At 42.0% G+C, this 14,063-nt stretch overlaps 1 protein-coding gene across 3 annotated transcripts in view; it reads left to right on the forward strand.

Annotated features, from left to right (window-relative positions):
• Nucleotides 1–14,055, forward strand: part of edc4 (enhancer of mRNA decapping 4) — an 86,634-nt gene extending 72,579 nt beyond the window's left edge. For all 3 annotated transcript variants that reach the window (XM_034177262.1, XM_034177264.1, XM_034177263.1), the window contains exon 30: nucleotides 13,116–14,055. In XM_034177262.1, the coding sequence (XP_034033153.1) occupies nucleotides 13,116–13,302 (187 nt within the window). In that variant the 3' untranslated portion in view covers nucleotides 13,303–14,055. The remainder of the gene's footprint in view (nucleotides 1–13,115) is intronic.
• Nucleotides 14,056–14,063: the final 8 nt, after the last annotated feature.

Here is a 14,063-nt window from a genome sequence, read left to right on the forward strand (position 1 = left end):
CCATACTGGTGGTGGCGTTTTGTTTTGGGGGTGTAAAGCCGTAGCTGCTCACTGTGTTTGGCTGATGCAGATTTTCATTTGAGAAGCAGCGACACGGAGTGTGAATTTTCTCATTAACAGAAGCTTAACTGCGGGTTTAGCTATGGCTCGGCGGAGAGGACGAGGAATAGCACGAGTTGGCTGCCTCAAGTTGTGCTGCCTGGTTGCTAATGAGCGCCAGGCACCCAAACACTGAACCCTCAAATAATGTTTAACAGCTTCTGAAAACCATGGCGGTTCTTCTGTGCTTGGTTATGATAATACAGATGTTAACCGTGTAGTCTGTGGAAATAAACCCACTTAAACGTCGCTGGAAATCAGCACTTCCAGGCATTTTGGAGGAACTCCTGTGTCGTCGCTTTAAAATTTGGCACACTGTTTGCTACTTTTTGTCGCCGAAGAGTTGAAGTTCACATCATGACCAGCATGCATTGGACCCAGTCATGTCCAAGGTCACACCAAGGACAACCTGTTACAGTTCTGGCAGAAGCCAGAATGCAGGACAAATCAATTTATCAAATCAATTTTATTTATATAGCGCCAAATCACAACAAACAGTTGCCCCAAGGCGCTTTATATTGTAAGGCAAGGCCATACAATAATTACGGAAAAACCCCAACGGTCAAAACGACCCCCTGTGAGCAAGCACTTGGCAACAGTGGGAAGGAAAAACTCCCTTTTAACAGGAAGAAACCTCCAGCAGAACCAGGCTCAGTGAGGGGCAGTCTTCTGCTGGGACTGGTTGGGGCTGAGGGAGAGAACCAGGAAAAAGACATGCTGTGGAGGGGAGCAGAGATCAATCACTAATGATTAAATGCAGAGTGGTGCATACAGAGCAAAAAGAGAAAGAAACACTCAGTGCATCATGGGAACCCCCCAGCAGTCTAAGTCTATAGCAGCATAACTAAGGGATGGTTCAGGGTCACCTGATCCAGCCCTAACTATAAGCTTTAGCAAAAAGAAAAGTTTTAAGCCTAATCTTAAAAGTAGAGAGGGCGTCTGTCTCCCTGATCTGAATTGGGAGCTGGTTCCACAGGAGAGGAGCCTGAAAGCTGAAGGCTCTGCCTCCCATTCTACTCTTACAAACCCTAGGAACTACAAGTAAGCCTGCAGTCTGAGAGCGAAGCGCTCTATTGGGGTGATATGGTACTACGAGGTCCCTAAGATAAGATGGGACCTGGTCATCCATGTCTTTATGTCTGTAAGACAATCCTGCACTTTAGCTAATTGGTGTGTGTCCTCTGGCTTCATGGATAGATAAAGCTGGGTATCATCTGCGTAACAATGAAAATTTAAGCAATGCCATCTAATAATACTGGGAAACATGTATAAAATGAATAAAATTGGTCCTAGCACAGAACCTTGTGGAACTCCATAATTAACCTTAGTCTGTGAAGAAGATTCCCCATTTACATGAACAAATTGTAATCTATTAGATAAATATGATTCAAACCACCACAGCGCAGTGCCTTTAATACCTATGGCATGCTCTAATCTCTGTAGTAAAATTTTATGGTCAACAGTATCAAAAGCAGCACTGAGGTCTAACAGAACAAGCACAGAGATGAGTCCACTGTCTGAGGCCATAAGAAGATCATTTGTAACCTTCACTAATGCTGTTTCTGTACTATGATTTGTAAAACCTGACTGAAACTCTTCAAATAGACCATTCCTCTGCAGATGATCAGTTAGCTGTTTTACAACAACCCTTTCAAGAATTTTTTGAAGATTGACCTATAATTAATTAATTAATTAATTAATTGGCCTTTGGAAGAGATTGGCCTATAATTAGCTAAGATAGCTGGGTCATGTGATGGCTTTTTAAGTAATGGTTTAATTACTGCCACCTTAAAAGCCTGTGGTACATGGCCAACTAATAAAGATAGATTGATCATATTTAAGATCGAAGCATTAATTAATGTTAGGGCTTCCTTGAGCAGCCTGGTAGGAATGGGGTCTAATAGACATGTTGATGGTTTGGAGGAAGTAACTAATGAAAATAACTCAGACAGAACAATCGGAGAGAAAGAGTCTAACCAAATGCCGGCATCACTGAAAGCAGCCAAAGATAACGATACGCCTTTGGGATGGTTATGAGTAATTTTTTCTCTAATAGTTAAAATTTTATTAGCAAAGAAAGTCATGAAGTCATTACTAGTTAAAGGAATACTTGGCTCAATAGAGCTCTGACTCTTTGTCAGCCTGGCTACAGTGCTGAAAAGAAACCTGGGGTTGTTCTTATTTTCTTCAATTAGTGATGAGTAGTAAGATGTCCTAGCTTTACGGAGGGCTTTTTTATAGAGCAGTTTTATAGTGCGGAGCCGAGTCTCCAATTCGCCCAGCCTGGCCTCCAAAGCTACGAATAAGCTACACTTATTACAAGTACCATTACTGCTAAAGGAGGCTGAGGAATAACTAAACATTTCACACCCAGCGCAGAAAAGTGCAGGAGAGACAGGAGAAGCCGCCATGCTAAACCAGCTAAGAGCTAGTAGCTGCGCTAAGCTAGCGGATTCCTAAAAACACACAAAGTGAATAATGTGTAAATAATTTAGAGGTGATTCAGCAGAGGGAGTGCTTTAGTTAAGGCACGTGAAGATTACACTGTGAAACAAATCGTTATCTAGGTAACTAGATCAATCTAACTGCGCACATTAAACAGCTAACAGATACAGCAAAATACCGCTGTGCTCCGGAACAGGAAGTGATACAATACCGCAGTGAGAGCCAACCACCAGTAGACTGACACAGTGGACACAGTGGGAGTGCAGAATTTATATATTGGGAGTGGAAGCGGTGAAGAATGGTCTCAGCGCCGCAGGATATGAAACATGGTCAGACCTGAAAAACGGCTTCGGAGCAAATACAGTGTGGACACAGCGGGAGGACGGACTAGACCAGAGACGATGGTGGGCAACAGGAGACCAGGAACATCAGAGAAGACGAACTCAGGAGGTGACTGAAGCACAGCAAGACCTCTAGTGGACAAGGACCGAGTGAAACCCACTGACCAAAGACACGTTCACTGACAGAAGACAGGTGTGTGATTACAAACAGGACACAGGTGTGTGTGTGTGTGTGTGTGTGTGAGTGAGTGAGTGGGACAGGACAGGGTTTGTATGACCACCCAGGTGGAATAGCATTGATCAAAGGGAGACCAGATGTTGCAAAGATTTCACACTTGATTTGTGTTGGAATGTTTGACATTTCAGTGATCGTCATTGACATCCAGTGATCAAAGCCCCACCCAAAAAATCTAATGGTATAGTTAAGTTTGTGTATGTAGAGAATGACTAGTTTGCCCCCTTAAAAAAAAATCACTTTCTGTTGGAGTGTTTCATCACTTTTGTTCTGCTCTTACTTTCAATTTCAATTTATTTTCCTTTATATAGCGTCAAATCACAACAGAGTTGCATCAAGGCGCTTCACACAGGTAAGGTCTAACCTTACCAACCCCCAGAGCAACAGTGGTATGGAAAAACTCCCTCTGAGGAAGAAACCTCAAGCAGATCAGACTCAAAGGGGTGACCCTCTGCTTGGGCCATGCTACAGACATAAATTACAGAACAATTCACAGAACAATTCACGGACGAATATACAAGAAATGCTATTGGTGCACAGGACAGGAGGGTCGCCAACACAAATACAACTCCTATCTCTGGACGGAGCTGCACCATTACAATCGGAGCTTCACTGAAGTTCTCAGAAATCCTGGCAGCAACTTTTTCCGCAACCTGGTTAGATCTTAAGTCCTTTTTGCGTTCATTGGCTTGGTAATATCCAGCAATGACATAATTATTTTCTTTACACCAAGTGTCAATCAGTGTTAGAGCCATTTCCAGCATTGGAGCCAGAGTCCCGTGAAAAAGCGGCACACAGTCCACGCACAGAACCGTTACACAGCGACTCTCCTTTTTGGGGTTTTCTGCCACAAACAGCCCATTTCATTGTTGATTAAAGTGACTCCTTTAAATGTCTAACCCCATCTGGTAGGAGGGTTTTTTTTTTTGTTGTTTTTTAAGCAGACTGACGGGGCAGGGAGGTGGAATTTGGCGTTGCGTATGTGAATGTGTGCATGTCAACTGTAGGCAGAAACCTTGCTTGTTTGAGAGACGGTACACCACTTTCATTTTCTGTTTTATGATAGGGACTTCTTGAAGACAATCGACAAGTTTTGCCCTCCAGGAAATAGAGCCATTCATGGTTTTATTCTCCATCAGGTGGGGTGGAAATGACACTCTAAGTCAGACCTTTTTTGTAAAGGTCAGAACTGACTGAAAGGATCAAAATCCTGCAGGTTTTGCATTTTGGGGGGAGGGGGGACAAATCTAATGATCCAGTCTGCTGCAGCCGATCAGGAGGAACTGGAGCAGCGAGGTGACGGGACTTCATGATGTCCTCAGTCCTTAGAAACCACGGAGTTTTTACTTTTGATAAAGACTTTCCTCTGATGACTGTTTCTCAGGAAAATCCATAAACAACACGGCACACTGGGGCGTCCATAATCCCCCACCAGTACCAGTAACTTGTACTTTGGAATTTTATTGCTCCTTTCCTGGGAAAGTCCCATGTGGCCTAAAAAAGTACGAGTCCCATCTTTTATTGTGCACCCAAGTTAGGAGGACAGATCTGGGAAGAGACGTGAGCTGTAGACAGAAGTTTCAGTTCTTAGACCAAGATTTATGTGCAGTACACCCGCTGGTGATTTTCCTGAAAATCTGTTCATAGAATTTTTCTGAAATTTGGCACAAATGATTCTGTTTGTGGTAAGTTGGACTTTCTGATCTGTGTGCCCCCCCCCCCCCCCCCCCCCCGCCAAAAAAGGCTAAACAGTTTTAATGAATACATACAAATAAGTCACTTCATGAAACTTTCTCTATATGTGATAAAAGCTATTTTATCTGAAGGATGATGATGAATACTTTATTTGAGCAAGTTAAAAACATTTATACATTGCGCACATTCATCTTTGAAAATCCGTACATTACTCAAAGGGAGTAGAATGAAGTAAAACTTATATTTTCTACCCCCTTTCACATGTTTTATTTTCGACTACGCAGACAAGAATAAAAAAAAAAAAAAAATTGAGATAAATACCTATATAAACACACACCTTGCATTATACATATCAACATGTATTTACATAAATACACTACCTCTATACACAAATACACACACTAGATTCAATGAGATTTGACAATATAAAACTTCTAACCCACATACATGCACCCATGAACACCCATGCATGCATGCACATTTACCTATATTCGATTAAACTTGATATAATTTTTTCTTTTTTTTTCCACATACATGCACCCATTTCCACATACATGCACTCATGCAGCCCATGACCATGCATGCATGTTTCCCTGTACTCAACATGACATAATAATATAACAGTTTGTTTTTTTCCCCCACACGTATCATGGGCAACTCGTGTGCATTCATATTTCCCATACATTCGTCATGACCAAATAATATAACAGTTTAGATCCACAAACATGCACACCTGTATGTATACTAAGAATTGTTATTCAGTTTCATATTTTTTTAATATTTTGAGTTTTAAATTTCTTTTTAATTGATGTACTGTAGTACATACTTTGATGTCCTCAGTTGGGTTATTCCATAAATCCACCCCATGTCTCGTAAGGCACATTTGTTTCATTGTTGTACGAGCACACTGTTTTTTTAAATTATATTTCCTTCTTAGATTGTAATCTCCCTCTCTTTCACTAAACAATTTTTGGAGGTTATCTGATAGTAGGTTTTGTTTCACTTTAAAAATAATTTGTAAAGTTTTAAATTCTGCAAGATCTCTAAATTTTAGTATTTTGGATTGTAAAAACAGTGTACTCGTATGATCTCTGAAGCCTACATTATGGATGATTCTTATTGCCCTTTTCTGTAACTTAAAAAGTGTGTCTACATTACTTTTATATGTATTACCCCTTACCTCAATGCCATAGCTAATATATGGTAATATTAATGTGCAATAAATAATATATAAGGACTCCTGATCTAAGAAATGTTTGGCTTTCCCCATTATGGAAATACTTCTGGCCATTTTGGATTGTATGCTATCAATGTGGGGTTTCCAGCACATCCTGTGATCTATTATTATTCCTAACCCTTTCAATAGGAACCATGTCAATTTTAAGATTTACTTTTGTTTTCATTTCTCGGTTTCCAAAGAGCATTAATTTTGTCTTTGAAATACACTCAACAAAAATATAAACGCAACACTTTTGGTTTTGCTCCCATTTTGTATGAGATGAACTCAAAGATCTAAAACTTTTTCCACATACACAATATCACCATTTCCCTCAAATATTGTTCACAAACCAGTCTAAATCTGTGATAGTGAGCACTTCTCCTTTGCTGAGATAATCCATCCCACCTCACAGGTGTGCCATATCAAGATGCTGATTAGACACCATGATTAGTGCACAGGTGTGCCTTAGACTGTCCACAATAAAAGGCCACTCTGAAAGGTGCAGTTTTGTTTTATTGGGGGGGGGGGGATACTAGTCAGTATCTGGTGTGACCATTTGCCTCATGCAATGCAACACATCTCCTTCGCATAGAGTTGCTCAGGTTGTCAATTGTGGCCTGTGGAATGTTGGTCCACTCTTCTTCAATGGCTGTGCGAAGTTGCTGGATATTGGCAGGAACTGGTACACGCTGTCGTATACGCCGGTCCAGAGCATCCCAAACATGCTCAATGGGTGACATGTCCGGTGAGTATGCCAGCCATGCAAGAACTGGGACATTTCCAGCTTCCAAGAATTGTGTACAGATCCTTGCAACATGGGGACGTGCATTATCCTGCTGCAACATGAGGTGATGTTCTTGGATGTATGGCACAACAATGGGCCTCAGGATCTCGTCACGGTATCTCTGTGCATTCAAAATGCCATCAATAAAATGCACCTGTGTTCTTCATCCATAACAGACGCCTGCCCATACCATAACCCCACTGCCACCATGGGCCACTCGATCCACAACATTGACATCAGAAAACCACTCACCCACACGACGCCACACACGCTGTCTGCCATCTGCCCTGGACAGTGTGAACCGGGATTCATCCATGAAAATAACACCTCTCCAACGTGCCAAACGCCAGCGAATGTGAGCATTTGCCCATTCAAGTCGGTTACGACGACGAACTGGAGTCAGGTCGAGACCCCGATGAGGACGACGAGCATGCAGATGAGCTTCCCTGAGACGGTTTCTGACAGTTTGTGCAGAAGTTCTTTGGTTATGCAAACCGATTGTTTCAGCAGCTGTCCGAGTGGCTGGTCTCAGACGATCTTGGAGGTGAACATGCTGGATGTGGAGGTCCTGGGCTAGTGTGGTTACACGTGGTCTGCGGTTGTGAGGCTGGTTGGATGTACTGCCAAATTCTCTGAAACACCTTTGGAGACGGCTTATGGTAGAGAAATGAACATTCAATACACGAGCAACAGCTCTGGTTGACATTCCTGCTGTCAGCATGCCAACTGCACGCTCCCTCAAATCTTGCGACATCTGTGGCATTGTGCTGTGTGATAAAACTGCACCTTTCAGAGTGGCCTTTTATTGTGGACAGTCTAAGGAACACATGTGCACTAATCATGGTGTCTAATCAGCATCTTGATATGGCACACCTGTGAGGTGGGATGGATTATCTCAGCAAAGGAGAAGTGCTCACTATCACAGATTTAGACTGGTTTGTGAACAATATTTGAGGGAAATGGTGATATTGTGTATGTGGAAAAAGTTTTAGATCTTTGAGTTCATCTCATACAAAATGGGAGCAAAACCAAAAGTGTTGCGTTTATATTTTTGTTGTGTATTAAGTGACAATTTATTACTATCAAACCATTTTTTTTAATTTAATAATTTCTATTTGCATTTCGATCACAAGTTGTTCCAGGTTTTCCCCAGAACATACTATCGTTGTGTCATCAGCAAAGAGGATAAATTTCAGTTTTTCAGAGATGAATTGCAAGTCATTAATATAAATTTAAAAAAACGGACCCTTTTAGGGTCTCTTTTTTTTCCCCCATTTTCAATGCAACTTTACCCATTTAGCTGCTGCTGGAGACATTCCAGATCCCAGGGTGGACTATTTATTTATTTGTTTATTTGACAGGAACAATGCAGTCAAACATGGTACAAAAAACATTTGCAGCTGATGTGATGTACAAAGAGTTTATAGCTAATGCTAATTTAGAACTCCTGTCCCTGATTGGCCCTTTCTACAATTTACAATATTAACAACTTCTTTCACTATTTCATTCACTCATTTGTCCAGCTTCACACATCTAAACCTAATACCTACATTTATAAAATAGTCCTCGTATCTAAGAATGACTAATAATGTGCTGCCCTTCCATACTCGAGTCTGGATCTGAGACAGAATTGAATAAATCTTGATTGTCCACCGAGGTGGAAAATTGTCTTCGGCTCACCAGCACAAAAAAGACAACACTAAAATACAAACATCGTCATAAATACAAACATCGTCATACATAAAAACATATAATAGACACAATAAAACAAAGATATAGTGAAATACATAGGAATAAAATAAGATCTAGTAAGATAAATAAGATGTAAAATGACATCTAGTAAAATAAATAAAACAGAAGTAAAGCAGTTCAGGTTTTGTCTGTGGATTGGTCACTTTGTTGAGTTCATAATGGTGACAGTATTTGGTATAAAAGATTTTTTTAAAGAACCTTTGGCCACTAGAAAATACTAGAGGGTCATACAGTGGGTGAAATAAGTGTTTGATCCACTGTCAATTTTGCAGGTTTTCCCACCTACAAAGAAAGTAGATGTCTGTATTTTTATCGTAGGATCACTTCAACTGTGAGAGACAGAATCTAAAAAAAATAATCCAGAAAATCACATTGTATGATTTTTAAATAATTAATTTGCATTTTATTGCATGAAATAAGTATTTGATCCCCTACTAAAACAGACCTTAACAAATGGTACAGAAACATTTGTTTGCAGTTCCAGAGATCAGACATTTCCTGTAGTTCTTGACCAAGTTTTCCCACACTGCAACAGGGATTTTGGTCCAGTCCTCCATACAGATCTCCAGATCTTTCAGGTTTGGAGTTTCAGCTCCCTCCAAAGATTTTTTTTTTTTTTTTTGAGTTCAGGTCTGGAGATTGGCCAGGCCACTCCAGGACCTTACGGGGCCCCTCCTTAGTTGCCCTGGCTGTGTGTTTGGGGTCATTGTCATGCTGAAGACCCAGCCATGACCCATCTTCAATGCTCTTACTGAGGGAAGGAGGTTGTTTAAAAAAAAAAAAAAATCTCATGATACATGACCCCATCCATCCTCCCTTCAATACGGTGCAGTCGTCCTGTCTCCTTTGCAGAAGAGCACCCCAGAGTATGATGTTTCCACCCCCATACTTCACGGTTGGGATGGTTTTCTTTGGGTTGTTCTCATCCTCTAAACATGGTAAATGGAGTTGATTTCAAAAAGCTCTGTTCTGGTCTCATCTGACCACATGACCTTCTCCCATGCCTCCTCTGGATCATCCAGATGGTCACTGGTGAACTTCAAACAGGCCTGGACATGTGCTGGCTTGAACAGGGGTACCTTGCTGCCCTGCAGGATTTTAAACCATGACAGCATCATGTGTTACTAATGTAATCTTTGTGACTGTGGTCCCAGCTCTCTTCAGGTCATTGACCAGGTACTCCTGTGTAGTTCTGGACTTTCTCAGAATCATCCATCCTTTCTTCCACTTTCTAATAAATAATCATAACAGTTGTTGTCTTCTACCAAGCTGCTTCCCTGTTGTCCTGTAGTCCATCCCGGCCTTGTGCAGGTCTACAGTTTTGTCCCTGGTGTCCTTAGACAGCTCTTTGGTCTTGGCTATGGTGGACAGGTTGGAGCGTGATTGAGTATGTGAACAGGTGTCTTTTATACAGGTAACAACTTCAAACAGGTGCAATTAATACAGGTAAAGAGTGCAGAATAAGAGGGCTTCTTAAAGAAAAATTAACAGGTCTGTGTGAGCCAGTAACATACAAATAAATTACTAAAAGAAATCATACATTGTGACTTCCGGATTTTTTTTTTAAATAAGATTATGTCTCTGACAGTGGACATGCACCTAAGATGCAGAAATGATGCAGATGTGAGAAATCTTGGAGTCATTTTTGATCAGGATATGTCATTCAAAGCGCATATTAAACAAATATGTAAGACTGCTTTTTTGCATTTACGCAATATCTCTAAAATTAGAAAGGTCTTGTCTGAGTGATGCTGAAAAACTAATTCATGCATTTATTTCCTCTAGACTGGACTATTGTAATTCATTATTATCAGGTTGTCCTAAAAGTTCCCTGAAAAGCCTTCAGTTAATTCAAAATGCTGCAGCTAGAGTACTGACGGGGACTAGAAGGAGAGAGCATATCTCACCCATATTGGCCTCTCTTCATTGGCTTCCTGTTAATTCTAGAATAGAATTTAAAATTCTTCTTCTTACTTATAAGGTTTTGAATAATCAGGTCCCATCTTATCTTAGGGACCTCATAGTACCATATCACCCCAATAGAGCGCTTCGCTCTCAGACTGCAGGCTTACTTGAAGTTCCTAGGATTTGTAAGAGTAGAATGGGAGGCAGAGCCTTCAGCTTTCAGGCTCCTCTCGTGTGGAACCAGCTCCCAATTCGGATCAGGGAGACAGACACCCTCTCTACTTTTAAGATTAGGCTTAAAACTTTCCTTTTTGCTAAAGCTTATAGTTAGGGCTGGATCAGGTGACCCTGAACCATCCCTTAGTTATGCTGCTATAGACTTAGACTGCTGGGGGGTTCCCATAATGCACTGAGTGTTTCTTTCTCTTTTTGCTCTGTATGCACCACTCTGCATTTAATCATTAGTGATTGATCTCTGCTCCCCTCCACAGCATGTCTTTTTCCTGGTTCTCTCCCTCAGCCCCAACCAGTCCCAGCAGAAGACTGCCCCTCCCTGAGCCTGGTTCTGCTGGAGGTTTCTTCCTGTTAAAAGGGAGTTTTTCCTTCCCACTGTCGCCAAGTGCTTGCTCACAGGGGGTCGTTTGACCATTGGGGTTTTTACGTAATTATTGTATGGCCTTGCTTTACAATATAAAGCGCCTTGGGGCAACTGTTTGTTGTGATTCGGCGCTATATAAATAAAATTGATTGATTGAATTGATTAAGATGAAAACTTCAGACCCCTCCATGATTTCTTGCAAACTTGCAAAACCGCAGGGTGTTCAAATACTTATTTTCCTCACTGTATCATTATTTGGATATGAGATTTTGGTCATATCACCCAGCCCTGTGATGGAATTAAAAAAATATATAATAATAATGCAAAATATCAGAGCGGCACCGAGGTTTTTTATGAGTCAGAATTCTTGCTGGTTGGTAGAGGGTCAAATACTCATTTTATGCAATAAAATGCAAATTAATTATTTAAAAATCATACAATGTGATTTTCTGGATTTTTTTTTTTTTTTTTTTTTTAAGATTCTGTCTCTCTCAGTTGAAGTGAACCTACGATAAAAATTACAGACCTCTACATTCTTTGTAGGTGAGAAAACCTGCAAAATTGACAGTGGATCAAATTCTTATTTCCCCCACTGTATACAGAGTTCAGATGTTCTAAGAACGTTGGGGCTTTCAAAGTCCTCACTGCCATCTGATCATTGTCTTGTTAGAATTTATCCAAGACAACCACCTGCAGGACATCCAGTTCAGATTTACGGACGTTCGGACATATATTACTCCATATATCACGTTCGCAAGAAGACATGCTTGAAGTTGATCTCAAAGGATTCAAAAGAATTTTATTGTCATATGCACAAAAGAACATGTTCCCTGCACAATGAAATGTCTACTGCATTTAACCCATCCTAATTGCCTGTAGGAGCAGAAGTCGCCATTAGGCGCCCGGGGACCAGCTCCAGATGTACATCCCTGCCTTGGTCAACAGCAGGGCTGAGCAAACCAAGACCGACCCATAACAAACGACACACAACACACATAGGCCGGCCCGGTACATAAACACATTAAAAAAGCACACACGAGGGAAAAAGGAGAGAAAAAAAACCCTCATAGCCGCTGCGTTACACTGCAGCAATGAGGAAAAAACACCCATCAGCACAGAAAAACAATCACACAGACAAAGACGCAGGACGACAACCGAGATTTGAAGGTCCAGTTTATCAGAACACTCCGGAGGCAGCCTATTAGGCGCCGTCAATGGCCTTGTCCGACAATCTTGGAGGGGGAGGGGCTCAGCCCTGAGCAGTCCACTGTCCACAGTCAACGTCAGAACTGGAGAAGCTGAAGGGAGGGGGATGACCAGGGGAGCGAGGCTTAAGTGTTGATCATCTTGAGGAGGTTTTTTATCACAGCGGCCTTGGAGTGCAGCTGTGTTTTGGGGAGGCCAAATGAATATCCAGATTAGCAGACGCCTGAAAGATTTCACAGTTCTGAGAACAGAGTGGCTCTCAATGTATCTGAATGTAGAATGTGGTCTTTACAGACGGTCAAAGCAGGTTTCCAGAGCTGCAATCCTGCCCGAGATGTTTTCCAGCGTGCGGTTAACACCTGCCGACTGCGCAGCCACTGCCTTCCCAATCGAATCAATCATGTAGGCCAGTCTGGACGGCCCAATCAAAGTTGCCTCCACTTTCTTGATTTTCCGGTAAACCAGCGCCATGCCCACTCCACACAGCAGAAAGCTGGTCACCACCAAGCCAAATATATACACATCTTCGACGTCCTCCACAGAAAGAATGTAAAGGCACATGACCTGCCATCTCCTCCACGAGTCCATCATGTAGCCCATCACGTGTCCCGGCAGGACAGGTCGGGTCCTCCGCCCCCGAATGTCTTGTAGAAAAAATAGTGTCAATTGTGTTCAAAGACCACTTTAACAGATCCATTTTTGTTGTTTTCCAGAAGAGCAAAGCTGCAGCCTCACAGACAACACGCAACATCTACAAATAATATTGCAAATATTAAACCACCTGCACATTTGGTTCTGGTCTTCCTTAACACATGCTTCTCTTCCTTCCTGTTTAGCTACCTGGAGGATGCGGTGATGAATCTGGACCACAGTGACCCGCTGACCAGAGACCACATGGCTTCTGTGCTGGCACAGGTGAAACCAAAGGTCTCCGCCTTCCTGCAGCAGGACCTGCACAACTACCAGGCACGGCGCCTGCTGATCATGCTGCAGGGTCTGGTCAACCCACAGCCCTTCATTTAAAGACGCGGCTTCGCTGCGTCAGCTGGAACCCTCGGAGGACATATTGGACAGGACAGAACCACCCAACCTGAATAGTTTCTTATTGTTTTAAACCCATGACTCAATGAAGCAACGCGCAATCTTCGGGTGGAAGAACGGGAATCATGGTGTTGTTCCCAGCTCCAGCAGGAGGCACTGTTAAGTTCAGATCCTTTGTTTTGAGAAGAATTTCAGTTCATCCATCCATCCTCCTCTTCCCACCTCCTTCCAAAACTCTAAACTTAGAGAGTAGAAGCTGTCTTTTCTCTCTGATACATCCGTGGCCCGGACGCCAAGATAGTTCTGGAGTTCTGTTGGACTCTTTAAATCTGCTGGAGGTTCTTCCAGATCAGTCTGTGTTGATTTATTCCTGAACAGCGTCCCAGAAGCCTCACTCTTTTTTTTTTTTTTTCTTCCTCTTCTTCCTGTAATACCTTAAAAGACATCCAGAGAGACGGAACGTCTGTCTCACTTGTTTGACGTCACATCCAAAATGTGCAAAGGGTTCAAAGAATGTCCACGGTGAGTCTGGACCCACTGACCCACCAGAACCGAACTGAACAACAGTAAAAGGCGAGGTCATTGTCGGCGAGTTTAGCCTCATTAATCATGCCTTTCGTAGAAACGCGTGCCATTTTCTGATTGCACCTTCGTTAGTTTGGACTTCAGTTGCTGTGTTGCTTGTTTCTTTAAAAATTGTGGCAACGACGAAGTTTGTCCTGGCAACCAAAAAAATTTGCACC

This window comes from Thalassophryne amazonica, chromosome 8 (assembly GCF_902500255.1).
Source record: "Thalassophryne amazonica chromosome 8, fThaAma1.1, whole genome shotgun sequence".
Classification (NCBI taxonomy): Eukaryota; Metazoa; Chordata; class Actinopteri; order Batrachoidiformes; family Batrachoididae; genus Thalassophryne; species Thalassophryne amazonica.